This window comes from Bombina bombina, unplaced genomic scaffold, assembly GCF_027579735.1.
Source record: "Bombina bombina isolate aBomBom1 unplaced genomic scaffold, aBomBom1.pri scaffold_586, whole genome shotgun sequence".
NCBI classification, from domain to species: Eukaryota; Metazoa; Chordata; class Amphibia; order Anura; family Bombinatoridae; genus Bombina; species Bombina bombina.
In genome coordinates this window covers 66,892-88,663 of record NW_026511983.1, presented here as the reverse complement: position 1 = coordinate 88,663, position 21,772 = coordinate 66,892, and the positions used below count along the sequence as shown (strand labels likewise).

At 40.5% G+C, this 21,772-nt stretch overlaps 1 protein-coding gene across 1 annotated transcript in view; it reads right to left on the bottom strand.

The window, feature by feature from the left end:
- LOC128644034 (cullin-associated NEDD8-dissociated protein 1) overlaps window positions 1-21,772 on the bottom strand; it is a gene marked incomplete at its 3' end in the record, with an annotated part of 137,713 nt that overhangs the window by 59,224 nt on the left and 56,717 nt on the right. Inside the window, 1 exon segment of the mRNA XM_053696799.1 lies at window positions 8,711-9,003. Within this exon segment, the coding sequence (XP_053552774.1) occupies window positions 8,711-9,003 (293 nt within the window).

The window sequence follows — 21,772 nt, the reverse complement described above, 5'->3', positions numbered from 1 at the left end:
ACGAGCAGAGGAAATAGCCAACAGAAACAACACTTTCAAAATTAGTAACAATATCAGTAGAATATGTAGGTTCAAATGTTGTTGAAGAACTCTAAGAACAAGATTAAGGCTCCATGGAGGAGCAATGGATTTGAAAACAGGTCTAAATCTAGCAATAGCTTAAACAACTGAACATATAGCAAACAAGCCAACCTCTTATGCAACAATACAGAAAGAGCAGAGACCCGACCTTTAAAGGGACACTGAACCCAAATTTTCTCTTTCGTGATTCAGATAAAGCATGCAATTTTAAGCAACTTTCTAATTTACTCCTATTATCAATTTTTCTTCGTTCACTTGCAATCTTTATTTGAAAAAGAAGGCATCTAAGCTTTTTTGTTTCAGGACAGCACTTTTTTAATTGGTGGATGAATGTATCCACCAATCAGCAAGAATAACCCAGGTTATTCACCAAAAATGGGCCGGCATCTAAACTTACATTCTTGCATTTTAAATAAAGATACCAAGAGAAGGAAGAAAATTTTATAATAGGAGAAAATTATAAAGTTGCTTAAAATTGCATGCTCTATCTGAATCACGAAAGGAAAATTTGGGTTCAGTTTCCCTTTAAGAGAACAAGCCGACAGCCCATTCTCCAAAACATCCTATGGAAACTGAAGGATACGTGGAGTCTTCACCTTATGTCAAGGGAACCCATGTCCCGCACACCAAGACAGATAAGCCCTCCACACATTAAAATTTTGCGTTCGTGAACGGCGGACGCGAACTTCCGCAACTGTTCACGAACGGGCGAACCGCCATAGACTTCAATAGGCAGGCGAATTTTAAAACCCACAGGGACTCTTTCTGGCCACAATAGTGATGGAAAAGTGGTTTCAAGGGTACTAACACCTGGACTGTGGCATGCCGGAGGGGGATCCATGGCAAAACTCCCATGGAAAATTACATAGTTGATGCAGAGTCTGGTTTTAATCCATAAAGGGCATAAATCACCTAACATTGCTAAATTGTTTGGAATAACGTGCTTTAAAACATCAGGTATGATGTTGTATCGATCAGGTAGTGTAAGGGTTACGCCCGCTTCACAGTGACAGACCAAACTTCCTGTTTAAAGGGACAGTCTACACCAGAATTTTTATTGTTTTAAAAGATAGATAATCCCTTTATTACCCATTTCCCAGTTTTGCATAACTAACACATTTATAATAATATACTTTTAACCTCTGTGATTATTTTATATCTAAGCCTCTGCAAACTGCCCCTTTTTTCAGTTCTACTGACAGACTTGCAGTCTAGCCAATCAGTGCCTGCTCCCAGATAACTTCTCGTGCACGAGCACAGTGTTATCTATATGAAATACGTGAACTAACACCCTCTAGTGGTGAAAAACTGCTAAAATGCAATCTGAAAGAGGTGGGCTTCAAGGTCTAAGGTGACACTGTGCCCTGGCAGGCAGGCACTGAAACGCACACGTGTGAAGGAAACTGACTGCTATTATTTAACACAGTCAAAAAAGTGTTGTTTTTTTAAAATCTACACTACTGTTACACCAGATATGAGTGGTGGCACTGGGCAAGTGGGCACAGTATACGCTGTGAGCCTGACACACACGCTGGCAGGCAGGCAACTGCAATTAGATTACACAGAAAAAAAAAAAAAAAAAAGCAGATTGATGGGCTTTTTGGGGTGCTGTCCTTACAGCAGAGATCAGATGAGTCCTTCAGGACTGTAGTGGACACTGAATACACTAGCCTAGCTATCGATTTCCCTATTAAATCAGCAGCAGCTACACTGTCCCTCCTCTCACTAAGAATGCAGCTTCCAAATGAATCTAAAATGGATGCTGTCCAGGAGGTAGGAGGGTCTGGGAGGGAGGGTCTGCTGCTGATTGGCTGGAATGTGTCTTCTGACTGTGAGGTACAGGGTCAAAGTACCATATGTTTGCCCGCCGCGGCGAACGCGAACAAGCTATGTTCGCCGGGAACTATTCGCGACATCACTAATGGTAAATATGTCTGGTAACATGCTTTCATTCCTGAATCACAGTATCAACCACCACCTCAGAGAAACCTCTCGGAGACAAAATTATTCATTAAATCCCCATGAAGTCAGCTTCAGATAATCTAGATTTTGATAGAACGGACCCTACGTCAGAAGGTCTGTCCTTGGAGGCGGCTTCCATGGAGGAGCAGACGACATTCTCACGAGGTCTGCATACCAAGTCCTGCATAGCCACGCAGTGGCTAAAAACTCTTAACAGGAGGGAATGTCAGCGATCCTATTACTTAAGGATGCAGAACTGGAGGAAAAAGATACACTAGATTGAAATGCCAAGTAACTGCTAAGTCGTCCACCAACTCTGCCTGAGGATCTCTTGACCTGTATCTCAGTAGTTTGGCATTGAGACTGGAAGCAATCAAATCTCCAGGCACCCCCACCTGCAGGTGATCTTGCAAAAAAACCTCTTGATTTAGAGACCATTCCCTGGAGTTTAGTGATTGAATGCTCAGAAAAACAAATTATGCTTACCAGATAATTTAATTTCCATTCCATTCCTTACTTACTTGTGGGAAATACTGAACCTGGCCACCAGGAGGAGGCAAAGACACCCCAGCCAAAGGCTTAAATACCTCCCCCACTCCCCTCATCCCCAGTCATTCTGCCAAGGGAATAAGGAACAGTAGGAGAAATATCAGGGTATAAATGGTGCCAGAAGAACAAAAAAGTTTTGGTCCGCTCAACAGAGAAAATGTGCGGGGCTGTAAACTCTCCTCATACAGATGGAAATGAAATTATCTGGTAAGCATAATTTATGTTTTCCATCGTAATATGAGGAGAGTCCATGGCTTCATTCCTTACTTGTGGGAAACATATACCCAAGCTCTAGAGAACACTGAAGGACACTGGAGGGTAAAAAGAGAGGCGGACTCTATTCTGAGGGCTCCACAGCCTGCAAAACCTCTCTCCCAAAAGATGCTTCAGCCGAAGCAAAAACGAACTTGTAAAATTTTGAAAAGGTATGTAAAGAGGACCAGGTAGCCGCCTTACAAATCTGCTCCATAGATGCCTCATTCTTGAAGGCCCAAGAGGAAGCCACTGCTCTAGTAGAATGAACCTTAATCCTCTGAGGAGGCTTATGTCCTGCTGTTTCATAAGCTATGCGAATAATGCTCCACAACCAAAAAGACAAGGAAGTGGATGAGGCTTTCTGCCCCTTACGCTTCCCAGAATAGACAACAAACAAAGAAGTCTGTCTAAACTCCTTAGTGGCTTGAAGATAGAACTTCAAGGCCCGAACCACATCCAAATTATGAAGTAACCACTCCTTCGAAGAAGGGATAGGACACAAGGAAGGGACAACAATCTCCTGATTGATGTTGCGATCAGAAACAACCTTAGGAAAAAAAACCTAACCCAGTATGAAGAACACCCTTATCAGCATGGAATACTAGGTAAGGAGGCTCACATTGCAAGGCAGCCATCTCAGATATATACTGCGTGTTGAGGCAATAGCCAGTAAAAAGAGAACCTTCCAAGATAATTTAATGTCAAGGGCGTGCATAGGCTCAAACGGAGCCCTTGGTTGAAACACAGGTCTGATTCTAGATAGAGCCTGAACAAAAGACTGGACGTCTGGAAGCTCAGCGAGCCTCTTGTGCAGCAAAACAGATAGGGCCAAATAAATGGCACCTTTATACCCCCAATGGCTGGAGCACTCACCACCTCCTATATCCCAGGCCCAAAAGAGAAACCGCTTTGTCTCAAGACACCGCAGGTCAGGAAGAAAAGAATCACTGTGACCACACCCGGTCACATGGTGCGCCATGCAGGACTGCCCCTGCACCACTAAAAGCACACCAAGCCTAACTGGCTGTGCAGCGCACCAAAGTGAAAGTAAAAGCTGTACGTTCCAACATCTGCCTGAGCCACATCTCACATGTCACAGCATAAACACGATATTAAAAATATCTGATTAATCCTGTCTGTTCAATAATCCCCTTCCGGAGACATTAACCCTTGATTCCATTTAGATAAAAGGAGTCACACTGTGACCCTGTCTTCTTGCGTTATCAGATGTGTATAAAAAAATGAAACGATTTTACCGGAATCAATGCTGTGGAACAGAAACACAGCCTCTCAAGTTTGACAGTCTTGTAGCATCGCTCCTGACATGGACTTGAGTGATGGAAGCAGGCAGTGAAACTCGTCAACAATGATTGCTAAGGAGCTGTTAATACAAGTCTGGATAGGTTCGCAGAAAGACTCTACGTGCATCTCCAGACTAACATTCGCCAATGCACTCACAGAGGTTGACAAGACTACTTAAAACTCCAGTCCCATTTCTAAGGGTAGATACCCTTCATAAGGAACTACTACAAATCTTCGGACACTTCTCTGTCAACCTCCTGTGACGAAAGGCAAAGAATGACTGGGGGATGAGTGGAGTGGGGGGAGGTATTTAAGTCTTTGGCTGGGGTGTCTTTGCCTCCTCCTGGTGGCCAGGTTCAGTATTTCCCACAAGGAATGAAGCCGTGGACTCTCCTCATATTAAGATGGAAATCCACTTACCAGTTCGACACCTGGAATGTGGATGGCTGATATTTGACAGAACATTGATCGGGAGAATCGCATCCTCTGGTCACCAGGTTCCCTGAGCGCTCAGAGAACCCCACACAGCTTCCCAGCCTCTCAAACTAGCATCTGTTATAATTTCCCAGGATGGGCGCAGGAAACACATGCTCTGGAGAATGGGTTACTGAGAAAGCAACCAGGAGAGAGACGCTCTAGACTCTGGATCCAGAGATATTACCCAAGACCGGTCTAAATGATTTCCATTCCATTGCCTGAGCATACATAACTGTAGAGGTCTCAGATAAAAGCAAGCAAAAAGGAATAGCGTCCAAAGCTGCAACCATAAGACCCACCACCTCCATGCATTGAGCCACCGAAGGCCGAGGAGTGGACTGAAGTAGACGGCAGGCAGCCTGTGGCTTCTCCCTGCGTTGATCTGTGAGATAAATACACTTTAGTGTTTGGAATGGGAGAATTTTTTTTCAGGTTTTATATTCAGCCATAGGTGTGTAAGATACCAGAGTAACTTCTGTGTGAGAGATCGCTAAATGTAAAGATGGCGCTTGAACCAAGATGTCATCTAAGTATGGCGCTACCAGAATACCTTGTAATCTGACTACAGCGTGGAGAGCCCCCGTTACTTTTGTAAAAATCCTAGGAGCCGTAGCTAGACTGAATGGGATAGCTATGAATTGGTAATGCTTGTCCAAGAAAAAAAAAAAAGGTACGTGTCCTATCTATGCTAGTCATTAATTGAACTTCCTGCACAAGAGGAAGAATGGACCTAATAGTTTCCATTTTCAAAGAGGGTACCCTTACAAATTTGTTGAGGCATTTCAGGTCTAAGATGGGAAGAAAAGTCCCCTCCTTCTTGGGAACTATAAAGAGGTTTGAATAGAATCCTCTTCCCCTCTCTGCCTGTGGCACAGGGATCACAACTCCCAAAGGGTCCTGGATAGACTGAGTACAAACCTCCTGAAACAGAGATAACATGCCCCCTCACTTGACCTGAGCCCAAGTCGGGGGCCAAACCTTCATGCTGACTTGGTGTCTGGGGTCGATTTCATGGGCTGTTAGTTCTTTTTCCATACCGGGTTTGGCTTCTAGGTACTCCTGGGTGCTTCAGTGTTGCTGAAGCACTCCTCTATGTCTTGTTCGGACAAAAGGAGCGAAAACTTCCCATATGATGTCCCTTAGTTCTAGATTTCTTCTCCTGGTTTAGAAAGGCACCCTTTCCACCAGTGACAAAAGAAATGATGGAATCCAGTCCTAGGCCAAATAAGGCTTTTCCCTTAAAGGCCAACGATGGTAACCTAGACTTGGAGACTCTGTATGCTGACCAAGACTTTAGCCAGGGAACCCTCCTAGCTAGCACAGCAAAACTAAAGCTCTTGGCATTGAGACAAATTAATTGAATAATGGAATTATAAATTAAGGAATTGGCTGTTTTAAGGGCTTGAATGCGGTCTTGGATATCCTCCAAATGGGATTCTACCAAAATCGGTTCAGAGAAAGAGTTGCACCAAAAGGTGGCAGCCACAGCAGTAATCCCTACAGCGGTTTGGAAAAGCAACCCTCCCTGAAGGAAGACCTCTCTTAGATATCCTAATTTTTTATCCATTGGGTCCTTGAAAGATATGCGGGATAGTAGAGCGTTTAGCCAGGGTGGAAATGGCACTGTCTACCTTGGGGACACAGTATTCCACACTTCCAAATGAATATTCGGAAGGAAACATTCTTTTAAAATTTGTAGGAGGAGAAAATGGAACACCAGGTTTTCCCACTCCTTGGTTATAAGGTCTGCCACCAAGGAAGGTACATGGAACAAGTCAGGGGTTTTTAAATTGTGGGTTTTTCCTCTGTGGGTTTAGTTGCAGGTACGTCTAATGTGCTTACAACCTATTTATGTAAATATATATTAAGTGCTTAATTTTAAAATCTAAAAGTAAAATCTTCAGAGGCACTTTGACACCTCTGGAGAATCTAAGAGTGTGAACGTTCTCCTTCAGAGCTAGCCAAGGAGTCATCAGAAAGTTGCATATGGCTGACTACTACAGCTCCAACAATCTGGTTCTAGACTCAGAGGACCAGTGCTTAAAGTGAAGGTAATGTTTGACGAATGAGTGCCCTGTTTTTAATAATCCTATTAAAAACAGGGGCACGTTAATTCATCAAACTTTACATTTCACTTGTTTTGTTCAAATACTTACCTTTTAATCCTGACAGCCGCTGCAGCGCTTCCTCCGCCCGTCGCAAGCCCTCTTCGCGGGTCCAAAATGACCAATCTGGCTTCCTCTAATCCCGGCGTTGCCTCAGGCCAAGATTCCCCCGGGGGGAAAGCCGAGTTAGGAGGAAGCCAGATTCGTCAATTCTGACGTATGAAGAGGCTTACGACGGCCGGCGGAATCACTGGAGCGGCTTTCAGGATTAAAAGGTAAGTATTTGAACAAAACAAGTGAAATGTAAAGTTTGATGAATTAAAGTGCCCTTGTTTTTAATAGATTAAAAGCCGGGCACTGATTTGTCAAACATTACCTTCACTTTAAGCTTTCTCTTCCTTGCAACGGGCAGCAGAAACCACAGATTGTAACTGGGTTGCAAAATCATGGGGAAAAGTTCCAACCCTGGATTGAGTTTGAGAAATGGGGTGGAAGAGAACAGCATGGGCAGGAATAGGGGCCTGAAGAACTGACTTATCTGGGCATAATGAGGTCTGCAAGTCGGCAGACCGTCCAGGTAATAATGCGGGGACACCACGGAAGTCTGAATAAAAGGGCCCCCTAAATGAAACTGCAGAACAGATGTAAGGCATGAACTGCATAATTAAAACAGGACGACATGCAATATGTAACCTGCACAGCATGCATTTAATAGAATCAAATAAGGGAGTAGGGCAATTATCCTCCTGACTAGGGTTAATCATAGAATCATCCATAATGACTATGGGATGGAGACCGAAACAGACGCCAATGTGCAAAATAATAAATGGAATAAATTACTGTGGAGCCCCACAGCTATTTCACAAGACCTCTGCCGCAAAGCCTACGATAATAAATGCTCCGTCTGAGGTGCCTCAACACCTCCGTATAAGGCCAGTACTCCCACGCTACCGCTCCGCACAGACACTAGCAATGAGCTGTTGCGCACTAAGTGAGAGAAACTTAAGGCGGTATGGTGCCAAAACTGCCTGCGGTCAGATATAAAGGTTTCACCGGTCGCTTAATAGTCTTTGCCTAATAGTTTTCACATTCTGCTATTAATGCTCCTTTTGAAGGAGCCTGAAAAATAGTGTGGGTTTTCGGGGGCTTGAGGCCAACATAGCTCCTTCTCACAAGCCGCATATCAGCTGGCAGCACCGAGTATCTGTGATGAACGTCAAGTCCAATTAGAGGACCCGGCGCCGCCTCTGATACAGTATGTGCCCTCATAAAAAGGAGTGCAACCTCTAACCTAAAGGTCCCTTAACTCCCCAGATTGCCCCTTGAATAACCTAAGAAATAAAGGTATTAATTAACCCCTTCTGTCTAGGAGGGTCTCATGCTGGTAATCTGGTTGCTCACCCTATCTTGTTAGGCACTAAGCCATTAGAAAGGGAAAAATAATAAGATCTGGACAGCTTCTGACATCCTGAAGGAGTCATGTAACACAAAGGAAAAAGAAGTGTAACTAACACTGTTTGACTAAAGGGGAGGATAGCATAAGAATACTGGAAGAGGCATAGGAACTTCCCTGCGACATCCAGTAGCTAACATACACCAAAACTAAGAGAATCACATGGCATCCAACAGCTCCCCTGCCCTCTTTTTGCAGGAAACAATCCATTGAGGACAATAAAATCAGAATCTTCAGCAGAGCACCTCTCTGCCTACCTCTTTGAATGAAGCAAAGAACTACTGGGATATTTTAATGCTCTGTTTGGGGTGTCTTCACCTCCTCCTGGTAGGCAGGTGAAGTATTTTCCATAGGTTATGAATGGAATACGTGGACTTTCACTGCCATTAGAAAGAAAGAAATATTAGGAAGATACATACAACACACATACATACACTATAAACAAATGCATGCAAAATTTGGTTAGAAAGTACACTAAGAAGGTTTAGCAATATTTCTAAAAAATAAAACTAATAAATGTACCCACCTGGCTCTGCAGCATTGTCAAAGGCGTTTCTCCTTGCTCCATTGCATCAGGATCACATAGCCAGCTTTGTATTGGCCTAGTCTGCTTTAAAAGTGAAAGGTAGGCATGAAAAACATCAGCTTTCACATTCTCTTCACGTTCCTTGAACCTAGCTATTAATGCAGGAGACACAGTCTTGTAGAATTCAGGCAGCATTTCATGACGAGTGCTGACCACAGCATCCAAGCATTTAGCAGCTGCACGTCTAACTTTCCAGCTCATATCATCATCATCGCTATACTCATCATCACTACCTATAGGAGGAAAAGGGCAGGGGGTGGGGGGGATAGTTAAATGAAAGCTTTGCCACAAAATGCCTTATGTTAAAGGGACATTAAACACTAAATACACGCTAGATAGAATGATGCATTCAAAGAAAAGATTAGTCCATGACTATCATGTAGATGTATTTTTTAAAGTTTCATTAGTTTAAAAAGTGACAAAATAATAAAGTTTTAGTGTCTATAAAACACTGGGAGCTGCCATGTTGTAACTTGTGTTACCTTCTCTGCTGTGGCCAATTAGGGTCAGTTATAAATAGGTCACTAGAGTGTGCAGCCAATGGTTGTGCTGGATTTAACAGTGTTCTGCACTTCCATTTCTAACAGGAACTGAAAAGTTCACAATTTCAGAATGGAATTACAGGCAAAGAGGACAAAATAAATAATGAAAGTATATTGCAGAGTTTTATTATATACAATTTATCATTTTATATTACCATTTCAAAGTGTTTAATGTCCCTTTAAGATTGTGTGCGTCAGAAACTGTGTGTGCCTACTACTGTGTGAATAAAAAACGGTTCTGTAATATACTCATCTTCAAGTAAAAAAAAAAGTGTTCTTCAACTGACCTTATTTTACATAAGTATGTCCCTAACTTAACATCTGGAAATAAATTTAACAATAAAAGCAAAAATGTAAAGATGAGAAATAAGCAATTGGCACATACTGTGTGCATAACTGGCTAATACTTATAAAAACAGGTTCTGGAGGAAAAATAATAAAGGTCATACAGTGGATATATAAAGTCTACACACCCTTATGAAATTCAAAAGGTTTTTTGAAATGTAAAGACAGAAACAGTGCAAGTGTCACATCTGTAAAGTGATCTTCTAACAGAATTTCGGGGGGGGGGGGGGGGGTATTATTCAGTATAATTACATTATTAACAAGCACAGAATAAAAAGACAATGCAAAGTGTCCCTTGGATGTGTGCTTTGGGTCATTATGTTGGAATGTGAAATTCTTCTTCAGCTTTCTGACAGAGGTCAGCGGGTTTTGTGCCAAAATATCTTGATATTTAGAGATTTCTATTCATTGTCCCATCTATCTTGACAGGAGCCCCTGGACCCATCTAAAGAGAATCCGCTCCAAAGCATGATGCCATCACCACCATAATTCAAAGTCCTTATGTTGTTCCTAGGATGATGAGCTTTACTGGCTTTGTGCCAAACATCTTTCACAATTAAGGGTGAACAATTCAACCTTTGTCTCTTCAGACCATAATACATTTTTCCACATGGTCAGTGAATAAATCTTTTGGGGTCAGTGAATAAATCTTTTGGCATAATTTAGATGGGCTTGGGTGTTCATTTTGTTAAGAAAGGGTTTCGGTCTCGCCAGCCAACCACATAGACCAGACACGTGCAGAATGAGAGATGGTCACATGCAAGAAGTGACTGGTACATGCCATAGATTGCTGTAACTCCTTCAACGTTGCTGTTGGCCTCTTGGTAGCCTTCATGATAAATGTTCTCATTAACTTTGGAGGGTCGTCCTGATCTTTTTAACGTCTCTGTAGAGCCCCTTATTGATGATGGCTTTGACAGTGATAAATGGTATATACAGTGCCATTGATATTCTTTTATATCTCTATCCTGATTGGTACTTTTCAGCAATAATCTGTTTCTTTGGTAACTCTTTGAAGACCATGGCTCTCCCAAGTAGAATGCAACCCCAAACATTCAAGCAAACTCTAAAGCAGCAGTTGACTTTAATTTAGGTTTAATCAGAATCCCTTTTATTGTTGACAGGTGTATGCCATTTACCTACAGGCATGATTAAGAATGTGAATGGTTAACTGTGAACACAGCTAGGCCATTATTATGTAAGGGTGTGCAGACTGACTTTTTATTTACTTGTGTGTTGGAAATTCGCATTACAGATGTAAAAATCTGGACATTTACAATGTTATTTCTGTCTCTAAGTTTAAAAAAACTGCAATTTTTATAAGGGTATCTTGACTTTTTATATGCACCAAAATTTTTCTAGGTTTTAAATAAAAAGGCATTGGGGTAACTAACTTACTTTGCTATAAAACAAGATTAAAAAAAAGTCATAAGCCATAGAGCATATTCATGTTTATCTGCAATGTTGTACACATAATACAATCAACAATGGGACACTAAACACCCTGCTTTTTTTAAACAAACGGGGGAAGATATTTTCTTAACTTTTCAGACAAATTAATTTTAATTGTGTATGAACGTGGGTTGTAGCATATTTTAAAAATATCTATTTGGAATATGCAAACCATAGTTTTAATTTTATTTTGTTATCGGTGTCGCAAAAACAAAATTTATGCTTACCTGATAAATTTATTTCTTGACACAGTGAGTCCACGGATCATCATAATTACTGTTGGGAATATCACTCCTTGCCAGCAGGAGGAGGCAAAGAGCACCACAGCAAAGCCTGCAACAAACGTTCCTTATGGGAAGAGGGGTTAGGACACAATGAAGGAACAACGATCTCTTGATTAATATTCTTGACCGAGATAACCTTGGGCAGGAAACCAAACATAGTACACAGAACCACCGTATCAGAGTGAAAGATAAGGAGAATCGCACTGAAGAGCTGAGAGTTCCAATACTCTTTGAGCAGAGGAAATAGCAACGAGAAACAAAACTTTCCAAGATAATAACTTAATCTTGTTAAGGTTTTACAGCAGTAGATATTAAGACTCCAAGGAGGAGTAACCGATTTAAACACAGGCCGAATCCTGACCAAGGCCTGACAAAAAGATTGCACGTCTGGTGGTTGATGTAAGTCGCCAAGGTTATGTTGTCCGACTGGAATCTGATAAAGCAGGTTAAGGATAACTGAGGCCAGGTCAGAAGAGCATTGAAGATTGCCCTCAGCTCCAAGATGTTTATGGGCAGAACCGTCTCCTCCCGAGTCCATAAGCCCTGAGCCTTCAACGAGCCCCAGACTGCTCCACAACCCAGAAGGATGGCATCCGTGGTCACAATCACCCAGAAGGGTCTGCAGAAGCAAGTACCCTGGGAGAGATGGTCCTGAGACAGCCACCACGGAAGAGAGTCTATTGATGCCTGAACCAGATCTATACGCAGAGACAGATCTGTATGGTCCCCGTTCCATTGCCTGAGCATGCATTGTCTGAGATGGAACCGAGCGAACGGAATGATGTCCATGGAAGCCACCAGGCGACCGATTACCTCCATACATTGAGCCACTGACGGCCGTGGAGTGGACTGAAGGGCAAGACAAGAGTCGAAAATCCTTTTTCTGACTTCTGTCAGAAAAATCTTCATTAACAGGGAGTCTATTATGGTCCCCAAAAACACTACTCTAGTAGCTGAAACCAGAGAACTTTTTTCCAGATTCACCTTCCATCTGTGGGATCGAAGAAAAAAGACAACAAGATCTCCATATGAGATTTTGCTTGTGAAAAGATGGCGCCTGAACCAGAATGTCGTCCAGATAAGGTGCTACTGCAATGCCCAGAGACCGAAGCACAGCCAAAAAAGCCCCCAGAACCTTTGAAAAAAATTCTGGGCGCAGTGGCAAGGCCGAATGGAAGGGCCACGAACTGGAAGTGATTGTCCAAGAAGGTGAATATCAAACTTGTGATGGTCCTTGTGAATGGGAACATGAAGGTATGCATCCTTTAGGTCTATAGTAGGCATGAACTGACCCTCTTGCACCAAAGGAAGAATGGAGCATGTAGTCTCCATCTTGAAGGATGGCACTCTAAGAAACTTGTTTAAACATTTTAAGTCTAGGATTGGTCGAAAAGTTCCCTCCTTTTTGGGAACTACGAACAGATTCAAGTAAAATCCCAGACCCCGTTCCTGAAGAGGAACTGGAACTATTACCCCCAGGGCGGCAAGGTCCTTGACACAATGTAAGAATGCCTCTCTTTATCTGGTCTACAGATAATCTGGAGAGGAGAAACCTGCCTCTGGGAGGAAAGTTTTTAAGTCTATTTTGTATCCCTGGGAGACGATGTCCACCGCCCATGGATCCGGTACATGTCTTATCCAGGCCTGGGAAAAGACAGAGTCTGCCCCCTACAATATCCGCTCCCGGATAGGGGGCCAACCCTTCATGCTGACCAGTCCTTATTCCAGGACTGGTTAGGCTTCCAGGAAGACTTGATCTTGCTTGGAGGAAGGGGAGGAAGTCTTGCCTCTAAAGTTACAAAAGGAACGAAAATTACTGACGTCTTTTCTGCTTATTCTTTTTATCTCGAAGAAGAAAAGAACCCTTCCCTCCAGTAATATCTGAGATAATATCCGTCAAACCGGTTACAAACTAGGTCTTACCCTTGTAAGGAATAGCCAGGAGCTAGGACCACAAAGCCAGAAGTTTTGGCTCCCAGTTTAATAACCTGTAAGGAAGCATCTGTAATGAAGGAATTGTCTAACTTGAGAGCCTTAATCCTGTCCTGGATCTCCTCAAGAGGAGTATCCGTCTGAAGAGATTCAGATAAAGCATCGAACCAGTAAGTCGCAGCGCTGGTAACAGTGCGATACACACTGCAGGTTGCCCTTGTAGACCCCTGGTGGACATACATCTTTTTTTTAGTAAGGCCTCCAAGTTTTTATACATTGGATCCTTAAAGAACAACTATCCTGTATGGGAATAGTAGTCCTTTTAGCCAAAGTAGAGATTGCTCCTACCGTAGAAACCGTCTGCCACGACTCCCTAATGGAATCCGCTCTAGGAAACATCTTCTTAAATAGGAGATGGATAAAAAGGGAATACCAGGTCTTTCCCATTCTCGAGCAATAATCTCCGTAGCATGGTAAGGGACCGGAAAAAACTCCACCGCGGAGGGAACATCAAAATGCTTGTTCAATTTACTAGTCTTTTTAGGGTTGACTACGATAGTCGTGTCGGAGTCATCCAAAGTAGCCAAATCTCCTTAAGTAATAAGCGAAGGTGTTCTAGCTTAAATCTGAAGGATACCACTTCAGCATCAGAAGAAGGAATTACACTATAAGAGTCTGAGATTTCCCCCTCAAATGCTACCGACATATCTTCTTCTTCAGGTTTATAAGAAGGGACGGTCTGGATAGTCACAACCTGATCAGAAACCTTACTGATTCCTTAAGTTTCCTTTTACGCCTTCCCTGCAACATTGGGAAATCTGACAAAGCCTCAGATACCGCAAAGGAGGCAATGTCTTGTAAAGAAAATCCTACCGGATTGCAAGAGGAAACACAGGGCACTGCATGTGGAGACTGAAAAAGTTTGGATGCTTGAGGAGAAAGCTGCTGCATACCGGCTACAGGAGACTCCTGAACAGCATTTGCCTGGGATAATGGTGGCTCATGGTCAAACATTTTATCTATAGCTTAAGGTTCTCTAAATGCATGAGGAACAAAAATGAAAACATAACTGGCAAGTTTTTATGACGTCAAAAAAATTAAAGCCCGTAATAACAGACCAGAACTAACTGAGCCACCACACTCTCCTCACAGTCTAAATGCCCATAACTGCTAATAAACCTCAAACTTGAAGGTCTATACAGGGAGTGCAGAATTATTAGGCAATTTGTATTTTTGAGGATTAATTTTATTATTGAACAACCACCATGTTCTCAATAAACCCAAAAAACTCATTAATATCAAAGCGGAATAGTTTTGGAAGTAGTTTTTAGTTTGTTTTTAGTTATAGCTATTTTAGGGGGATATCTGTGTGTGCAGGTGACTATTACTGTGCATAATTATTAGGCAACTTAACAAAAAACAAATATATACCCATTTCAATTATTTATTTTTACCAGTGAAACCAATATAACATCTCAACATTCACAAATATACATTTCTGACATTCAAAAACAAAACAAAAACAAATCAGTGACCAATATAGCCACCTTTCTTTGCAAGGACACTCAAAAGCCTGCCATCCATGGATTCTGTCAGTGTTTTGATCTGTTCACCATCAACATTGCGTGCAGCAGCAACCACAGCCTCCCAGACACTGTTCAGAGAGGTGTTTTCTAAAAGACGAAGACAAAAAGAGAGGCGCACAAATGTGTGTATCGATAGGGATAAAGTAAACACACACTTCAGATGATTTGTACACAGGGTACTCACACTTTAACACAGCACACCAGTGTGCTTGTGGAAGCGGGCTGGCAATCAGAGCTGGCCAGCTTGCTCTCTCCGGCTAATCTTCAGTTGCTGCGGCCCTCCGATAAATGAACTGTCTGGTAGTGGTATGCTCACATTCAATCTCCAGGCTCAAGTTGGTTAAAAAAAAACTTAAAACTTTTATTGCACAGAGTTGACTGATTGGTCTGACCCCGCACCCACTGAAGAGCTATCCAAAAAGAAGGTCTCCGATATGAGACCAGTGGTGTTATTATAAGTTATGACTATTGTATGTATCATGTTTATATTATATTATACAGTTTAATTATGGATAATTTGTTTGTCAAAGACAGATATTTTGTAATCTCTAGAAACTGTTGTTACAAATAGAGGTCCCGACATGCTCTTAAGAATTCACCAATGGTGTTTAACTTACCTGTACACACCCACCAGGAAAGGGGTGTGTTTGTGGAAATGTTTGGTAGTGGCGGCAATAAAAAGCCGGTTTTAAAACTTATTTTATATGTCTGATGAAACGGCCAGGAGGGCCGAGAAACGCGTAGCAATTTTAAACCTGTTTATATTTGATTATATGCCTGTCAACTCTGTGCAATAAAAGTTTTAAGTTTATTTTAACCAACTTGAGCCTGGAGATTGAATGTGAGCATACCACTACCAGACAGTTCATTTATCGGAGGGCCGCAGCAACTGAAGATTAGCCGGAGAGAGCAAGCTGGCCAGCTCTGATTGCCAGCCCGCTTCCACAAGCACACTGGTGTGCTGTGTTAAAGTGTGAGTACCCTGTGTACAAATCATCTGAAGTGTGTGTTTACTTTATCCCTATCGATACACACATTTGTGCGCCTCTCTTTTTGTCTTCGTCTTTTAGAAAATACGTGTTCCATTTGGGATCGGTTTGGAGAGTGCAGCCGTGAAAAAGTGCTTAAGTGACCCTATCCTGGGACTGAATTGGATCTACAGGACTTCAAGGATTTCATTTGACACTGGGACATTTCCAATACGGACTTTCAATCGAACACCATTTAATGAGGTTCCCCTTTCCATTTCTTTGTTCATTATAAGATTGTTTTATGATCTAGTATTGATACACTAGAAACATTTGTTGCGATACAAGTTGTTTGTTTAAAATGTATACTTTAGTTCACAAATAGCGAAGTACGAGCGCCCTCTGGTGACCCATGGTCATTACTATTTTTTCAGAGAGGTGTACTGTTTTCCCTCCTTGTAAATCTCACATTTGATGATGGACCACAGGTTCTCAATGGGGTTCAGATCAGGTTAACAAGGAGGCCATGTCATTAGATTTTCTTCTTTTATACCCTTTCTTGCCAGCCACGCTGTGGAGTACTTGGACGCGTGTGATGGAGCATTGTCCTGCATGAAAATCATGTTTTTCTTGAAGGATGCAGACTTCTTCCTGTACCACTGCTTGAAGAAGGTGTCTTCCAGAAACTGGCAGTAGGACTGGGAGTTGAGCTTGACTCCATCCTCAACCCGAAAAGGCCCCACAAGCTCATCTTTGATGATACCAGCCCAAACCAGTACTCCACCTCCACCTTGCTGGCGTCTGAGTCGGACTGGAGCTCTCTGCCCTTTACCAATCCAGCCACGGGCCCATCCATCTGGCCCATCAAGACTCACTCTCATTTCATCAGTCCATAAAACCTTAGAAAAATCAGTCTTGAGATATTTCTTGGCCCAGTCTTGACGTTTCAGCTTGTGTGTCTTGTTCAGTGGTGGTCGTCTTTCAGCCTTTCTTACCTTGGCCATGTCTCTGAGTATTGCACACCTTGTGCTTTTGGGCACTCCAGTGATGTTGCAGCTCTGAAATATGGCCAAACTGGTTGCAAGTGGCATCTTGGCAGCTGCACGCTTGACTTTTCTCAGTTCATGGGCAGTTATTTTGCGCCTTGGTTTTTCCACACGCTTCTTGCGACCCTGTTGACTATTTTGAATGAAACGCTTGATTGTTCGATGATCACGCTTCAGAAGCTTTGCAATTTTAAGAGTGCTGCATCCCTCTGCAAAATATCTCACTATTTTTGACTTTTCTGAGCCTGTCAAGTCCTTCTTTTGACCCATTTTGCCAAAGGAAAGGAAGTTGCCTAATAATTATGCACACCTGATATAGGGTGTTGATGTCATTAGACCACACCCCTTCTCATTACAGAGATGCACATCACCTAATATGCTTAATTGGTAGTAGGCTTTAGAGCCTATACAGCTTGGAGTAAGCCAACATGCATAAAGAGGATGATGTGGTCAAAATACTAATTTGCCTAATAATTCTGCACTCCCTGTACAATAAAAATTAAAGTCCCATTTTTTATAACACAGCCCTTAACTGTAACAAGTGCCAGATTCTCCTTTTCAAGAGAAAATTAAAATGGCACTTAACTAAAAATGCTGCCCGGCAGCAGGACAGCTCACCTGGTTTGAGAGGGTGCAGCACCTCACATGGACCTGTGAAGAAAGAATCCTACTCAGGCTTTCTGGATAGGGCAGCAAATTCTTGAGAAAACGCATTGAGGATTGTACCCCACAAGTTACCAAGTGTTTAAAAGCCACCACTGCCCTACTGAAGAAACTGACGTGGACTAAGGTTAGACCCCAGGAAAGATCAGAGTAAGCTTACTCCGCTTTAAAAATAATAAAATCTTGATTGAAGAAAAACTCCTCATCAGACACCTAAACTTCACCTCCTCCTTGCACTGCAGGCAAAGAGAATAACTGGGGATTGTCAGGCTATATGAATATTCTAAATGAAAAAAATAAATAAATATATATATATACATATATATATATATATACACACATACATATATATATATATATACATATATACATATATACATATATATATATATATATATATATATATATATATATATATATATATATATATATATATATATATATATATATATATAGTTGCTGGGACCACAGGATTAATTATATATGAGGCTATTTACAACAGTTCTATTCACTGTAAAAGACAATCCCCTCTGCCAAATGGTTTTGGCTGGGTGAAGACACGTTTATCCTAATTAAAAGATAACATTTAAGTCATTTCAAAGAAAAGAACAAAAGCTTAAAAACGGTTGTATAGATAATATCAGTGAACCATTTCAAAGTAATATGAGCATGATGGAGCCTAAAAAGTACATGCCCATATATGGGTTTCTTGCACAAGGTGAGGAGCCGCTCCGTCTGGGAGAAGGTTTAAAAACACAAACTTCTTCAAAGAACTGTAATTTTTAACAACCACAAGTTAAATGATCCTTTGCAGTGTCTCCCATGTGCAAAGCTCACACAAATTGGCATTTGAAATCTCTGTGTAACAAAGAGAATAATAAAAAAAAATATAAACCTTGCAAAAGAAATAGTCTATATAATCCTCATAAGGGAATACTCAAATATAACTTCAGACAAAAAGCATAAAATGTCTTAGCCTCTGTTTTTAAGCATAGGAAAAGATATTTAGGGATCTAAAAGGCAATGACTAATGGTGTTATTTTGGACGAATGCTGCAAATGGATATATACATATTTGACAATGTTTCCCTTTGTGTTACAGGAGAACAAGGAGGTCCTTAATCATAAAAACAGACATGTGGATATTTTCTATTTTAACATAATAACAGTATTTTATTTCAGATCTGCATAGACAAGATTCATGCATTCAGGATTTATTAGAAATATGAAATATATTATATTCATGTTGGGATGCAGTGCAGTACTGAATATGAAATATTCTGTGGTTTTTATATGAACCTAATGCTATTTTTAAATGGATTTTAAGCTAATCAGTTAGCAGTATAAATTACTTTGATGTGATATGACTATAAAATATTGATGTTTGATATAAAATTGTAAATTTTCTGTTATGCTAAATGAAATATAAATGCTAACAAGATAAATTTATTAATGCAATTTATAGTATGTTTAATATAATCATTATATAGGGAGATATTTGGATTAGCAGTATAAAATAAATGTTAGGACTGTATTGCTGTTTGTCATGCTGCCCCCGATGGCCAAAATCCAATATTACAGCCAGAAGGCTTTTGGCTGTTAAAAATGAAATTTCCCAGCGGTTAAATGGACCGCAGAAAATAGACAGGAGCTGGATTTAGCCCAAGCAAGTATCCGAGATACTTCTTTCACAGCCCAAGGACTGAGTCCCACCCGGATGATTGACATACGCCACAGTTGTGACATTGTCTGTCTGAAAAACAATAACGTCTCTTTCCTCAAAAAGAAGCCAAAACTGAAGAACTCTGAAAAATGCACGGAGTTCCAAAATATCGATTGGTAATCTCGCCTCCTGAGATTTCCAAACCACTTGTGCTGACAGAGATCCCCAGACAGCCTCCCAACCTAAAAGACTTGCATCTGTAGTGATCATGGTCCAGGTTGAATGAACCGAAGAGACCCGTAGAACTATATGATGATGATCTAACCACCAAATCAAAGATAGTTGAACATTGGGATTCAAAGATATAAAAAGTGATATCCTAGAATCCCTGCACCATTAATTCAGTATAAAAAACTGGAAAGTTTTCTTATGAAAATGAGCAAATGGAATCGAATCCAATGCTGCAGCCATAATACCTAAAACTTCCATGCATATAGCAACTGAAGGAAATAATAGAGACTGAAGGTTCCGACAAACGGAACCGAATAAAATTGTCACTTGTCTGCTAGAGACAAAGACATTGACACAATCTATCTGGAAACATAAAAAAGTGACCCTTGTATGAGGAATCAAGGAGCTTTTGATAAAAAGATCCTCTAACCATGTCTTGAAGAAACAACAAAAGTTGAATCATATGAGATTCCGCAGAACGAAAAGACTGAGCCAGTACCACGAGACCGTCCAAATAAGGAAACACTGAGAACCTTGAAAAGATTCTTAGAGCTGTCGCTAGACCAGAAGGAAAAGCAACAAATTGGTAATGCTTGTCAAAAAAAAAAGAGAATCTCAGAAAATGAAAATAATCTGAATGAAAACAGAAAATGAAGATATGCATCTATTGTATCTATTGTAAACAAATAATGCCATTACTGACCAAAAAGGCAGAATAGACCATATAAACACCATTCTAAAAAATGGTATACTTATATGACAATTCAAAAATATTTTCTATCTTTGGGATAATGAATAGTTTTGAATAAAACCCCCAAACCCTGTTCCTAAAAAGGAACTGGTATAAATACCCCAGAAAACTCCAGGTCTGAGCAGCGCCTTGAGCCCCAACGGGTGACCAGCCGCGCTTCTCAAGTACCCAATACATATAGGACTGAAACATTCTTCAGGAAAGTGTGAGCCTTACTGATTATGTTAGAGAAAAAAATACTTCTCACAGACTCTTTTACTCTGAATCCTATTCTGTATCCAAATCTAAGAAGTTTGGACCAAGATGAACCAAACAATTTTTTTTTAAAAAGTCTTAACCTGCCCCTTCCTACTGACTTTGATTTTTTAAATGGCTTAAATTGAATGAAGAAAACTTCCAATTATAAACATGTTACTTGGGGAAGAATTTAGAATTCCGTTCCTTAGTAAGAAAAAAAGCTTAAAATTTAGCCTTAGAACTCAATCTTGAAGCCCAGAGTAACAGTTGAAGAATTGAATCCAATTGTGAACCAAATAATTAATTAGCTTGGAAAAAAAGAAATATGGAATTTAGAAATCAAATTAGCATTCCAAGATTGAAATCAAAGTTCTTCTAGCTAAAATAGCTAAAGACATAGATTAAACCTCATTTGCGAAAATATCAAAAAAATGACGACACAAATGAAATTATTAGCATGTTGATCAACTTAACAATGCTAAACAAATCATAATCCGATACTTGTTGCACTAAAGTATCCAACCAGAAAGTTGAAGCAGTTGCAACATCAGCCAAATAAATTACAGGTCTAAGAAAAGTACCTGAAAATAAATAATTTTCCTTAAATAAGATACAAGTTTCCCAAGGAAAAAAATAAATACTATTTGCTATAGGAATAGTAGTATGTTAGCAAGAGTAGAGATAGTCCCATTAACTTGGGGGATCTTCCTCAAAACTTAAAACTAACTGCCGGCAAAGGATACAATTTAAAAACCTTAAAGACGGAATAAAAGAAATTCCCGGCCTATTCCATTCCCTAGTATCAGGAACTGGAAAAAAACCTCTGAAGAAACCACAGAAGGTTAATAAGCAGAATTTAAAGGTTAGCTAGTCTTAAAATCAAAAGAACTAGTTACTTCAATATCCAAAATAATCAACACCTTTTCAACAAAAAACAAATGTACTCTATTTAAAAATAAAAAAGTAGATTTGTTAGTGTCAATATCTGATGAAGAATATTCTGAATGAGAAAAACACCATCAGAGAAGGATAATTCAGTATGTTGTTGGTCATTTGAAACTTCATCAACTAAATGAGAAGTTTAAAAAAGACCTAAAAATTTTATTAGAAGGTGGGATAGCAGACAAAGCCTTTATACTAGAATCAGAAAAATATTCCTATAAATTCCTAAGTATATCTTGTACATAAGATGTAAAAAGAATAGCAATAGAAAATGCATAAATACTAATGGACTCTGCATGTAAAAGTTTATCATGATAACTTATTACAAACCATAGCTAAATATAAACATTCATAACATTAA